The 13,024-nt window shown below is 29.1% G+C and overlaps 1 protein-coding gene across 1 annotated transcript in view; it reads right to left on the minus strand.

The window, feature by feature from the left end:
• The window catches only part of LOC142319514 (nuclear pore complex protein Nup93-like), a 57,817-nt gene extending 47,332 nt beyond the window's left edge, over window positions 1-10,485 (minus strand). Inside the window, exons 1-4 of the mRNA XM_075356878.1 lie at window positions 10,324-10,485; window positions 7,546-7,730; window positions 6,666-6,846; window positions 1,190-1,318 (exon numbers count right to left, since the gene is read on the minus strand). Coding sequence (XP_075212993.1) covers window positions 1,190-1,318; window positions 6,666-6,846; window positions 7,546-7,715 — 480 coding nt within the window. The 5' untranslated portion in view covers window positions 7,716-7,730; window positions 10,324-10,485. The remainder of the gene's footprint in view (window positions 1-1,189; window positions 1,319-6,665; window positions 6,847-7,545; window positions 7,731-10,323) is intronic.
• Window positions 10,486-13,024: the final 2,539 nt, after the last annotated feature.

Genomic DNA, 13,024 nt, shown 5'->3' on the forward strand with positions numbered 1-13,024 from the left:
TTTCATTTATATTGTATCCTAATTTCTGTTCTGTTTAGTTTTTACTAGTAAAAATATAGTTAAGCTAAATCAGTTACCCTTTGCTGCTGAAGTTTGAGTTTTCACAGCATTTCAGAAATTGATAAACATAACTGAGGGACAAAAATCATATATATGACTGAGAAGCATCTATAAACCTAAGAAATCATTTTCCGACCATTGCATCAGAGCGTGGCAAAATATGGGTTAATATGAAATTATAAATAAAGCCAAATTGTTATGTAACATAATCATGATGTGCATCAGCATCCATTCACACAGACAATGTTTAAAACAGTAATCGAACTTCATAGCAGAAGTCACAATTACTTTACTAGTACCACTGGAATGTGTACAATAATAGTTTGTTAACTTCGAATATGTATTTCGTTTTGTCAACAGCTGTTTTAGTAGTTAAAACCATATTATTTTTTTGTTATTTACTTATTAAGTCTAAATTATAAAAAAAATGTATAAATCCCTATTGTAAAGGAGGGAATAACTCATATTAGATCTGAAACAGCAGAAATGAGGTGTTTTCAAGGCAGAATACAACAACCACATCATAAAATGTTACAGTAAAACATTCAAAATGGTGCTAAAACATTTAAAATATTTAAATTTAATCAACTGGATCATGTAGTAAAACAGCTATCAAAGAGGAGGTAATTAAATTATAAAATTAGAATTTCCCTTAACCCATGGAAAACAAAAGACAAAATTATTTCAAGATGACAGGAGTATTAGACTTTTTTTTTGTAGACTTCCAAATTAGATAATATGAAAATAATATACTTCCAAAGAAATCTACATTAGATAATATAGGACTGTGTAAGTAAAAGCCAGTTGATTTACTTGGGCATCAGTAAGTAACATCCTGGTCATTGAGAAACAACTTTTTAGTTCCTCTTTAATCTTTTACATATATTAAAAACAATCTGTTACATGTGCTTAACTGTCAATTTGAAAAAATAAAAACTGATATACCAACAGATTTTACATTTCTAATTAAGTAATACAGTTATTTATAAAGAATATTTTGTATTCATGGTAGTTTTGAAGAAAAGTTGCTTTAATTCTGAAAATTTTTATTCTTTTCTTAATTCTAGTGGATGTTGAGATATTTATGAAAGAATAATTTCAGTAAAAAATATAATAAAGATAATACTACCTCTGGTCTAGAAGGGAGGTCTATGACATGTTTAGAATAACCCAAAAGAGAATTCATCAACTTTATCTTCTCACTATGCCATTCTTGTCTTACTTTCTTCTTGTGACGATTATGTAATCTTTCAAATGTCTGTAACAAGAAAAGTTTGTAAAAATGTTTAACCAAATAATTTTTTAATGGCATTAAAATTAAAAATAACCACAAAAAAACTTTTCTAATCATTTTAATAGACATAATCAATATTATGAATGCAGAAGCTTAAATATTTATTTCTTCCTACGATTACTAGAACGGCATGCAACTTCAGAAAACTAGGCTTTGCAATTTCTATGTACAACTCTTAAGTGGAATATGCAAATTTCATCAATGAAAATAAAAATTAAGTAGCTAAAATCAATGAATTTTATCTTTACTCTGGGTAAAAACTTCCACTGGAATTCATATTTTCTAATTACCAATAAAATAATTTATAAGACGTAGATAAAAAAAATATTTAAACCTTAAACCACGTACATGAATTCACTTCAACCATTAAAAAAAGTGTAAATTTACCAGTCCCTGTTATAATACATTTGTAACAACAAATCTTACTAGAGATGATTCTGTTAAGTACTTAATTTTGTCTTTTAAAAATACACAGGCTGAAAAATTGGTTGTTAGTTGAACATTTGGATTTATCAATGTGATAAGATGCTGACTTAAAAGATGCTGAATGAAAGCTCACACGTGGCACCATAAAAATGTACCATGTAATTACTATTATATTTTGAAAAATAATCATTAAATTAAAATCTTTAACAATTTCATTAATAATTTTTGTGAGAAATGTAGTACTTAACCCTTTACAAACTTGATAAAATTTGGAATGAGTAAATTTATCCTATAAGAAACCACCTCCAAAAGCTACCTAACTGAAAGAAACTTTTAAATGATTATAATTTTATACTGAGTTCTTAGATATTATTGATACAGTTCTCTAAGATCAGGTAGAGTGAATAAAAAAGAGTTGATGCTATCACTATGGTATTTCTAAGTTTGTAACTAACCTTTGGTATGAATAAAAGTTAAGTTACAACTACCCCTACAGTTACAACTTTGTTTTTCTGGAAAGATAGTTATATTCACTTTTGATATGAATAAAGTGAAGGTACAACTACTTAAGTGGATGGCAATGTTCATGCATGTGAGGGAAGGAAAAACATATAGAGAAATTAGAGAAAAGAGTACATGCAAGGAACTGATGTGTTTCAAGACTGGTAGTATTGATTTTCTAGCTTCCGAATTTATGACAAATAGTGATGAACCTCGGCGAAAACTGCTAAACACAAGAAAGCACACAGAAATATTTTTATGTTATATTGCTTATGCTGAATTTCAGAGTGGAGTGGCAGAAGATTTTGGAATAAACCGATCCAGTGTGTAACAGTAGAAATAATTTTATGGATCATATTCTTGAAAAAGTGAATTCATTTTCCCAGTAGGACATAACAAATAAATAACGCAAAGTTACGGCGGCAAATGCACTATCATTTACTAACTGTTGTTGCATTAGATTGCATCCAAATAAAAATAAAAAATAAAAAACACCATCAATGTTTGGGGACAAATATATTAATCACAATGGTTATGCCAGTGTAAATTTTCTGGCAATGTGTGATGCGGAGGAAAGGTTTACAAGCATTAGGACAGAGTGGCCGAGCTCTGTGCATGAATATGGAGAAATGATATTCAGGACATAATTTCTTGATATGATGCCATTGCTTATGATACCTGAAGGGTTTAACAGTAAACACACTAAAGAAAGTGTCATAATAGTGTTTGGTCATCTCAAATAGAGTTTCCCAATCCTTGGTAACAGTGTGCGAGTATCACTATAAAGGGTACCAAAACTAATAATGATTTGTGCTGTGGATCACAATACTGCCAAACATCTTAAAGACTTTTTTGATTTTGAGGACTTAGAAGAAGGTGGAGAGGAAGATGAGTTCCATGAAGAGGAAGTTGGCAGAGAGATACATGAAAACAGTGCGACAAAATTTCATGGGGAACAGAAGTGGCAGGATATGTTACATTTAATTTAATTTATGTATTGTTAATATAAAGAATTTAATATTTCATTGTTTGGAATGTTTTACGTTGTATGTTGAATCTAAATTTATTGTTTAGAATACACATTGTATGGCCTCAATTGCAGTAGTTTGTTTATAAAATCATGATTACTGGTTTCTTCAAAATAATGAGAATAATAAATATGTAAAACACAACATAAAAATTATATTCTGATATTAGCAATAATCAGCTACTTTACTTGTTGCCTTTACGTCACATCGCGGTAATGACCATGTACCAACTTGGCACCAACGCACCAACTTGGTGCCATGCTGGCACCAATCTTCTGGCTGTCGACTAAGCCTGTGTCTATGACTATTAGGTCTACCGCACTGATATAGACAGACATACAGCCTAGCTATACTCTTGTCATAATAATTATCATATATAAATTGTCAGAGCGATACAACAACCTTGTCTCACACGCTTATTTGTTTTGACATGTTCCAATCTTTGTCCATCTGTAGTGATAACCACAGTGGTGCTTCTGTATAAACTCTTTATGGTTCCGTATTTTCCCTCTATATAGGTTGTTGAATGCTTTTTTCAATGTCAACACAGGCTATATGAGTTTCCAGGTTAAATTACCTTCTTTTCTCAATCAGCTGTTTTAATGTAAAGACTGCATTCATTGTTGGACGGTCTTTTCTGAATCCCATTTGTTCTTTTCCTATTACATGTTCAGCTGTAATTTTCAGCCTATTATTGAGAATCCTGGGATATAGCTTATATGCACTGTCCAGCAAACTTATGTCTCTATAATTTTCACATTTCTCACTGTCACCTTTTTTAAATATTATCACCTTTGGTTTCAATCACCCTGACGGGACTTTCCCAGGATTTCCCCTTTTATAAATTTATAAAATGCATATTTTCAGTGTTATTTAAGGATGTTTATTTTTAAAAATAAAAAAAAATGTTTTAAAAGTACTTGACCAACTGTATTCTATCACATCTTACCTTTGTAACAGAACAAAGGACAAAAAACCATATTCTACACTAAATATGATACCTACACTAAATATGATACTAAATAAAAATCTTGTATTCTGGTATAAAATGAATTAAATATTTATGTTTCAGGATGTTTCACAAAGGGGAAAAATTAAAGTGCATCATACATTATTAGGTAGTGAAAAAAATGAGCTAAAAAACAGCTCTTTCATGAAGTTTATAATAATACCACAAGTGTTCTAAAATATAACCATAGTCTACATAATTTGACATGTTTCTTGCATTTCTTCCCTTCCTTTCTTTCATACTGTGCCCAAGGTTGTCATCACATTATTACATACATCACAGAATTTGAATTTTTTTACCAATCAAGGCTTTGTGCTGCTAATACAACAAGTATTTTAAATACAGATGAATATATAGAAGTTTTTTATACAGTACTAACGCATAACACAATGGTTAATGCGTGACAAATTTAACAATTTACAATTTTTAACTATCAACATAATGTTTGATACATTTCATAAAACAAAATCATGGAGGGCATTTTGAGATCTGATAAACTGCAAATGTGAAAAGAGAAAGAAATGCTACATAAAAATGCAATGCATTATCTCTAGTCCAAAGAAGTTTTTTTTTTTTGTAAATTGGGATAGTAAGTAAGATATAATAAAACAGTGCAAGCAAAGAATATAAGACACCAGAGTTTGGATCTCTACAAGGTAACAAAATAGAACAATCTGAAATAAATGGGCTATACCAAGCAATTGTTATTGATGATTAAGAGAATTTAAAATGAATGGCCCCATATTCTTTGATACTTGAACTGCAGGAAACTTTTTGTGGATTAGTCATATAGACTTTCATTGTATAATAACAGGTAAAATTTTATATGGCTACGTCCTGTAAGATATTACCCGTATAGCATAGTCACCATGATGCTATTGACTTGTTAAGTTCAGAAGCAAATTAATCTGAGAGGGCATTTAGCCACCAAGTTTGCTTGACTTGACTCCTTTAGGTAGTCTGTAGAGAAAAATGAAACATCATTTTTACAAGATAATCCCAAGTCTCTGATTGTTTGGACTTAGTTGACTAATAAAACAAAAAAAAAATGATATCATTCTAAAAGAGACAACAATTACTGCATAAACATTCTTATTTAATATGGCTATTGCCATTTTTTTTTTTTTGTATTTGGAAAGAGAAATTGAAAAGGGTAATTGGAATAATAAGATAGTTTTCAGACTCCAGAAAAATGGACTACAAAAAGTTACTCTGATAAAAGTAATTTTAGCAGAACATTTTCTGCAACTGAAATGCAGAAGTAGTTGATGTAACATAAAAAGAATCTGTATTAAAAGCAAAATTATTATCAGAAACAATAGGCCAAATGAACCCTAATGAGGACATTTGGTAAATAAAAAATCTGATGTGGATACCACATGACTTCCTTGTACACCAAATAAATATAAAATGAAAAGTACATAAAATTTTATTTCATTAACAACTTCTGATATTTTTTCGCATATATATATTTTTATTGTTATTAAATTATTATTAATAAATCAATATATTTAAACTAAAAAAAAAAAGAAAGGAGATGAAGTCAGATTTGAACCGATGTGCCTTTCTCTTGTAAGATCCAAATATTCAATTAAAATTTTATTTGGGTATAACTCTGGAACCAATGAAAATAAGAACCACCTATAATATATCATTGAAAAGCCCTTAATGAGGTCTTATTACTGCAGTTAAGAAAAAGTCCTAAATCCAAAATTTCAACATCCTACAGCTAATCATTTTTGAGTTATGTGAAATACATAAGTACAGATCACGCCGAAACCAGTCAAAATGGATTCACGGGTGGTCAAAATGGATATTTCCGTTGAAATCTGAAAACCAAAATAATAAGAAAACCAAAATAAGTGGTACTTATTTTCATTCGTTCCAGAGTTATAGCCAAATAAAATATTAATTAATGAAATATTTGGATCTTAGGCACATTGATTCGAATCAGACTTCACCTTTTTTTTTTCTAAATTTAATATACTGATGATTTATTAATAATCATTAACTTCTCATTGTAAAAAAAGATTACGATGAATAATAATTAAATAAAAAAATAATAAAAAATACGAAAAAATATCAGAAGTTTTTAATGAAATAAAATTTTATGTACTTTTTATTTAAAAAAAAAAAAAAAAGGTTAATAGATGTACAAGGAAGCCATGTGTTGTCCACGTCAGATTTTTTTTCTTTATTAGCCATTATCTGTATATAATAAAAAGATTTAATAAACTTAAAAAACTACAGAACAGTCTACTATACAGTCTAACACAGAACATTTAAATTTATTTAAAAAATCAATTAAAAAATATTAGTTATACTTTCAATATAAAGTTTACATTACCTTATGATGGGTAGATTCAATAAGAGAAATGGTAGCATTTTCGGCTTCATTTTTCAAGAAATTCTGAATATCGCTATCTGGTATTGGCTGTAAAGGTTCAAATGTTTTCCTTGCGCTAAGAGTTTCCAATTTTTGTGTTAACTGGGGCAAATCTACACCTTTTGTACCCAAAAGCAGATTACTAAAATTAAAAAAAAAAAGAAACAAAAAAATTAAGCATAGCTGTATCCAAAATAATATAAAAATATTAACAATCTGAATTAGAAAATAATTATTTTTGACAAGACAGCAATCAATTTGATACTTTTCATAAACTTTTATCTCCTTCTTAAGATGGGTAAATATGATATAAATAGAATATAAAATCTTAGAAAAAATTGAATACAGTAGCATTCCATTTCCACCCCAGACCAGGAAAATTCAGAGCTACTTATGGTTATATACCATAACCAGTTGAATTTTAGGGATCAGCATTTTAGATCCCAAGAAAGCTGAAGATTCAATGAATTTCTCAGTAAAGCAGTCTCAAAACTGTGAAACACATATAAAGAATTAAGTTTTATAGGAGAGTCCATGAAATAAAAAAATTCAGCTTTAAAACTTTTTAATATCTAGAGACTGTGCAGAATCTAGGTACTAATTATGTGTTCTTAAAAATGAAAAATAGAACTTTTAAGCCTTAAAACCCTGGTTGTCACAAACCAGATAATCAATCCTGGATAATTGGACCTTTACTATGTATATTTAAACTAGTGCTCATAACATTGAAACAGTTAGTGTCCAGATTTGAAATACAAATGCAATTTAATATTATATAGGAAACCACAGATTGACAGAAAAGTAAACTATATTAATTTGTATGATAAATAAAAATACTAACGCCTGTATATCCTGAGCACCTGTAGTGGTAACATGTGACCATAGTTCATGTGAAGCATCCAAGACTTGCCGCAATGAACGCTCAACACGAGGAAGCTGTTCAGCACCATCTGCAAAAGCTGATAGTTGCTCAGCTTGTCTCAGTAGTTCACTGAAGTCAGTTTCCGACATTATGAATAAATGTATCTACATATATAAAGAAAATTAATTAGTTTTATGAAAACAGAAAACTACCAATTAATTCAGTAAATAATACTTTCCATAGATAAAATTACAGCTAATAAATTAAAACAGAAAAAAATACATGTAAAGCAATGCAATAAAATATGCTACAAATAAAAAACTTGTAATTAGTGTGACAAATCTGTTATGTGATGAACCACTACACAATAAACACAGAATGACATTAATGAAGCTCTAAAATGTTGAAAGTAAGAAAAACAATTAAGTTGCAAACCTGAAGTTAAATAAATTTAATTTTAGTTACATATTTACATAAATTATGCTTTACATATTTAAGTATTAAGGGATTCAGTATTTGGTTTTTTGCAATTTGATGAAATAATTCCACAAAATTCAACACTGAGTTTTGTGGACTGAATATATTTCTATAGCAATTTGGTTAAACTTTTGACATTTTCCACAAATTTCCTTTATAAAAAAAAATTTTCCTTTTTGTCTTTTAAAAATTTCAAATTCACATGACGTTATCTAAGCCTGAATTCAGTTTTTACTTTGTTGTACGGAATAAAGATAGTACTGTGATCGTGAAAAATTTTGATTTTCAAATTTCAACAGAAATATCCATTTTGACTAGTTTTGGCATGCCATCTGTACATATCTCGCATAACTCAAAAACAATTAGCCACAAAATGTTGAAATTTTGGATTTAGGGCATCTAGTTGTGCATCTCCCCTTTTGATTGCAATCACCTGTACAGTGTCCAAAAAAGCCCAAAATACAAAAGAATCTGGTTTTTGAAATTTTTCTTAACTGCAGTAAGCCCTCATTGAGAGACTTTTCAACGATATATCATAAGTGGTACTTATTTTCATCAGTTCCAGAGTTATGGCCAAATAAAATTTTAATTAATGAAATATTTGTATCTTACAAGGGGAATGCACATCGGTTCAAATCAAATTTCATATATATATATATATTTTTTTTTTTTTTTCATAAAATTTTATGTACTTTTCATTTTAATTCAAAAATTTTTACAGAGGTTAATAATTATTTTAAGTCAATATATTTAAATTAAAAAAAAGTTAAAAAAATATATATATGAAGTGGGATTTACACCGATGTGACCATGGGTTCGGATCCGACATGTTCTCATTATACCAGATATCTACTCGAGCAACATAAACAAAATTAATAAATAAACTAATATAAAATGCTGATATGGGCAACACAAAAAAATGTGATGTAATGTGGTATCCACCACAATGCAATTGTATAATTGTCCACTTTTTTAAAGAATTAAGGGACTGTATCTCACTTTCAAATTAAATAAGCTTAAATGAAAAGCAACAAAAAATAAGTATATGTAATTTAATAGGGGTACAAGGAAGTCATGTGGTGTCCACAACAGATATTTTTAAAGATAGCCATAATGCATTGATACTGCTTGTAAAGCTTTTCATTAAAACCTCTGAAAAAAGTGTTATCACAAAAAGATAGCACTATTTTTAACAATACAATTTGAAAAGTCTTCAATGTTACGCTTTCAAGAAAGTCAATGTTAAGAACAAGGAGATTTATTTAGGTACAGTGAACTTCCTAACAAGCATGGCCAGGACCAAACCAGTTAATTCAAAAATGCATAATACACAGGACATTATATAATACTTTTAAAAAATAAACTTCACTATATAATTTAATAAATAAAACTGCATGCTATAATTTATGCAATTACTTCACTTGCCAGTCATTTACAGACACTTAAAAATAATCACATACAAATTTTAACATTAAGGCCTACATCTTTCAATTCCTCTTACATTACATGGAGATAAGATAGTTATACTTAACACTATTCATATAGATAAATCAGTATTAAATGTTAAATATAATGTGACGCAATTCCTAATACTAGCTTCACATACCTTTACTTGTGTAACAAACTATTAAAATTATCTATTACTATCACAAACTGGTAGATAAATAGAACATCTACATGCTTTCAATCTTCCAAATATCAAATTGTTATCAATCAAAACAGTGGAAATATAAAAATAAAATGCTCATGACAAAGTACAAAAAAATATTAAGTTATGTCTTGTTATTACAAAGTAACAATAATTGATTTGAAAAGCATTATGTTCTTTATATTTTACCCCTACTTACAGATTTCATTGACTGAGGGTAGTTTGTTTGCAATGTTTATGATTAAAATGATTACTCATCTACAGGGGAATGATTATTTACTTAATGAATTTTAGTACTTAAACAATAAACGGTACACAAAATATACCAATAACAGTTAAGTTCATTGGTATTATAATTTTATACTAATATAAATATATTAATATTTTAATATCATTATTGGTATTTTACACAAAGCTAAAATCAATTTTTAATTGTAAGTTGTGAAACAATCACAGATGACAATACGTTTCCATTCTTTATCAGAAGAAATTGTGCAGAAATTACGTAAGATTAGTCTTGATATTTTCATACCGTATATTATGCTTTACTTCAGAAAATACATCTACAATTTTGAGGTTACATAAAATACTCTCCTTTTTAAGGTTACAGTTGAATTTAGTAACAGAATTACCTTAAAAAGGAGCTTAAGGACCAAATAATTGTCTTCTTATCGTTACAACACGAGCTTAAAGAACATAGAAAAAAGTTTCAAAACAGAATAATTTTCACGTAGAACAAAATGTACTTTTCATAATTCCAACAATCACATTAACCACACCATACCTTAGACCGGTAAAACATAACAGGTATACCAACTTAAAAAATTTGTACATAAGTAAAGCTACCTTTTTAAATCACCTCTAGACTTAATTCATTTCTTTGGAAAAAAAATAAGCAGCTGAGCTTTACCAAACTGATTATTATTTAAAAATCCATTAAAGTGCTATATAATTGTATTATAGTGAGTAAACTAGTAATCATGTCTCATTAGCTTAAAGTTATAAAAACTTATAATATGGTTTATTTTAAAGTAAAATTTAATTATCTAACTACTTATGATGACATGTAACTGATTTTCATGTGTAACCACTTTCAATAGTCTGGCTGGTTAGTTGTTACTTAGTTTAGTTTCAAACCAGTAGTAGCGTTGACAGCTGCACCTTCCCTTAACTGCTTTGCTCCGTCCAACTGAACACTGAAACCGGCCTCCGTGCGTAAGTGACAGCGTCTCGGCCTTAAAACCGGAGATCCCGGGTTCGAATCCCAGTGAGGCATGGCGTCTTCACACGCTACAAATCATTCATCTCATCCTGTGAAGCAATGCCTAACGGTGGTCTGAGGTTAAAAAAAACTGAGCATTGAAAATACCAGCTTAACTTATTCTCGCCTATTTCTGTTTAGACTTTTTATTGGTTAATTTCAACATCTATGAAGTTAGAAATTAACTGCAAAAATTCAATTAAAAGAGTTATGATTGTGCAAGCTAAGAAAAAAGTTAAATGGCGAACGTTGGGACGTTGAAATAGTTTTTAACAACTTAAACGTTAAGATAAATTTCAAGAACACATTCTCGTATTCTGAACTGTTTATGTACACAAGAATCAGATAAATTACATTTAATCTAATACCATATAAACAACGACGCTTTGCAAAATACTATACTCAAGAAATAAACAGGTGTAAGTAGATTTGTTCTGTGTATGTACAGCAGAAGCATGAAACATATAAGAGAATGTTTGTAATGGATGTATATGGCAATAACGATAAACGTAACAGACCTTTTCTTTTTCTGTTTAGCTTCCAGAACTACTGTAAGGTATTACTTCAGAGGATGAATGCGGATGATATGTATGAATATAAATGAAGTGTAGTCTTGTACAGTATCACTATCATTTTTGAAATGTGTAATTAATTGAAATCCAACCACCAAAGAACACCGGTATCCAGGATCTAGTATTCAAATCCATATAAAAGTAACTGCCTATATTAGGATTTGAATCTTAGAACTTTCGACTATGAAATCATCTGATTTGCGATGATTTCTGTCCATTATCAGTCTCCTTACTCCTTACTAACGTCCATTAACCTTTAAATAAACATTTTATTATTTTGGTGTTAGGTATTGAAATGTTGGAATTGTATTGATGCAGATAAGTAACTGTTTAAGTACTTATTTCGTTTTTTAACATAGTTTAACGTACTTATTGTTATGTCATCATCAATGCTGAGATAACAATAATTTATTAACCATCAGAAAATCTTCATGAGATATATATATAAATTTTTATTATTACTCCAGTAGGAGAACTAATATCTACAGTAATTGTAAATTATATTTATATACATATTAGGAATTGTATCAAATATCATAATAATTAATTTAATTTGACATAAACTTTTAAATACTTCTGTTTCACTCCAGTTTTTGTTAAAACGGATGACAAAAATACTTTTTTTTCTTTAACAAAACTATGTATAATGGCACGAAAATGGAAATGACTTTTATTCATTAGTTATCATTACTTTTGCGTCTGTTAGGACCAAATGTTGAATTTCCCCTTGTTCATCAGAAATTTATGGTGAATTAGAAATGAAGAGCAAGGCTAATAGGGGACGACATCCAATAAAAAATTATGACATTTTTTTGTTCTTACGAAGCGCATGTTTTAAAAACTGGGGGATATTTCTTTCAAAATGACGTTATAAACTTCCTCACTTGCTTACTTAGCGAATATAACACAAATATGAAAGAGGACCAACAGCTAGTCTATGGCTGCAACTGCCTGAAGGTTAAGAAGATTAAAGAAATCAATTCTTATAAATGCAGTAGGCCTGCTAGCATCAAAATAAACAAGTCTATTACTATAGTATTGTCTAATTATTTCACGATTGATGAAGAAAAAAATTTTGAGTTTGCAGCAGTATTTCATACTTATTAAAAATATATAAAAGTTAAAAATTTAAACTAAGTGTATTTAGATATAATGCCACTTCGTACTTCCCTTTATTCATATCATGCACTGTCATAAACCTGACATAATATTAACCCAGCATTCTTATGTGTTGATGGTCATAAAATAGCGTCTACTAATATTATAAGTCGATGAACTCGAGTTCGAGTAACTTGGTTGACGCCCGGAATAAATGGAGATAAATTTACTTGCATAAACACTGCAATTACTAAAAGGTTAGTTATTCATTTCAATGTGAAAACCTCGTATGCATTAAGCGTTAATAATGAAAAGTATGTGTCGTTTCATTCTTTACGAGACAACATACACACGCGCACTGCGCATGTGTTTCTTTTTTTTTTACTATTATGTAAATTACAT

Source organism: Lycorma delicatula, chromosome 2 (genome assembly GCF_047948215.1).
Source record: "Lycorma delicatula isolate Av1 chromosome 2, ASM4794821v1, whole genome shotgun sequence".
Classification (NCBI taxonomy): Eukaryota; Metazoa; Arthropoda; class Insecta; order Hemiptera; family Fulgoridae; genus Lycorma; species Lycorma delicatula.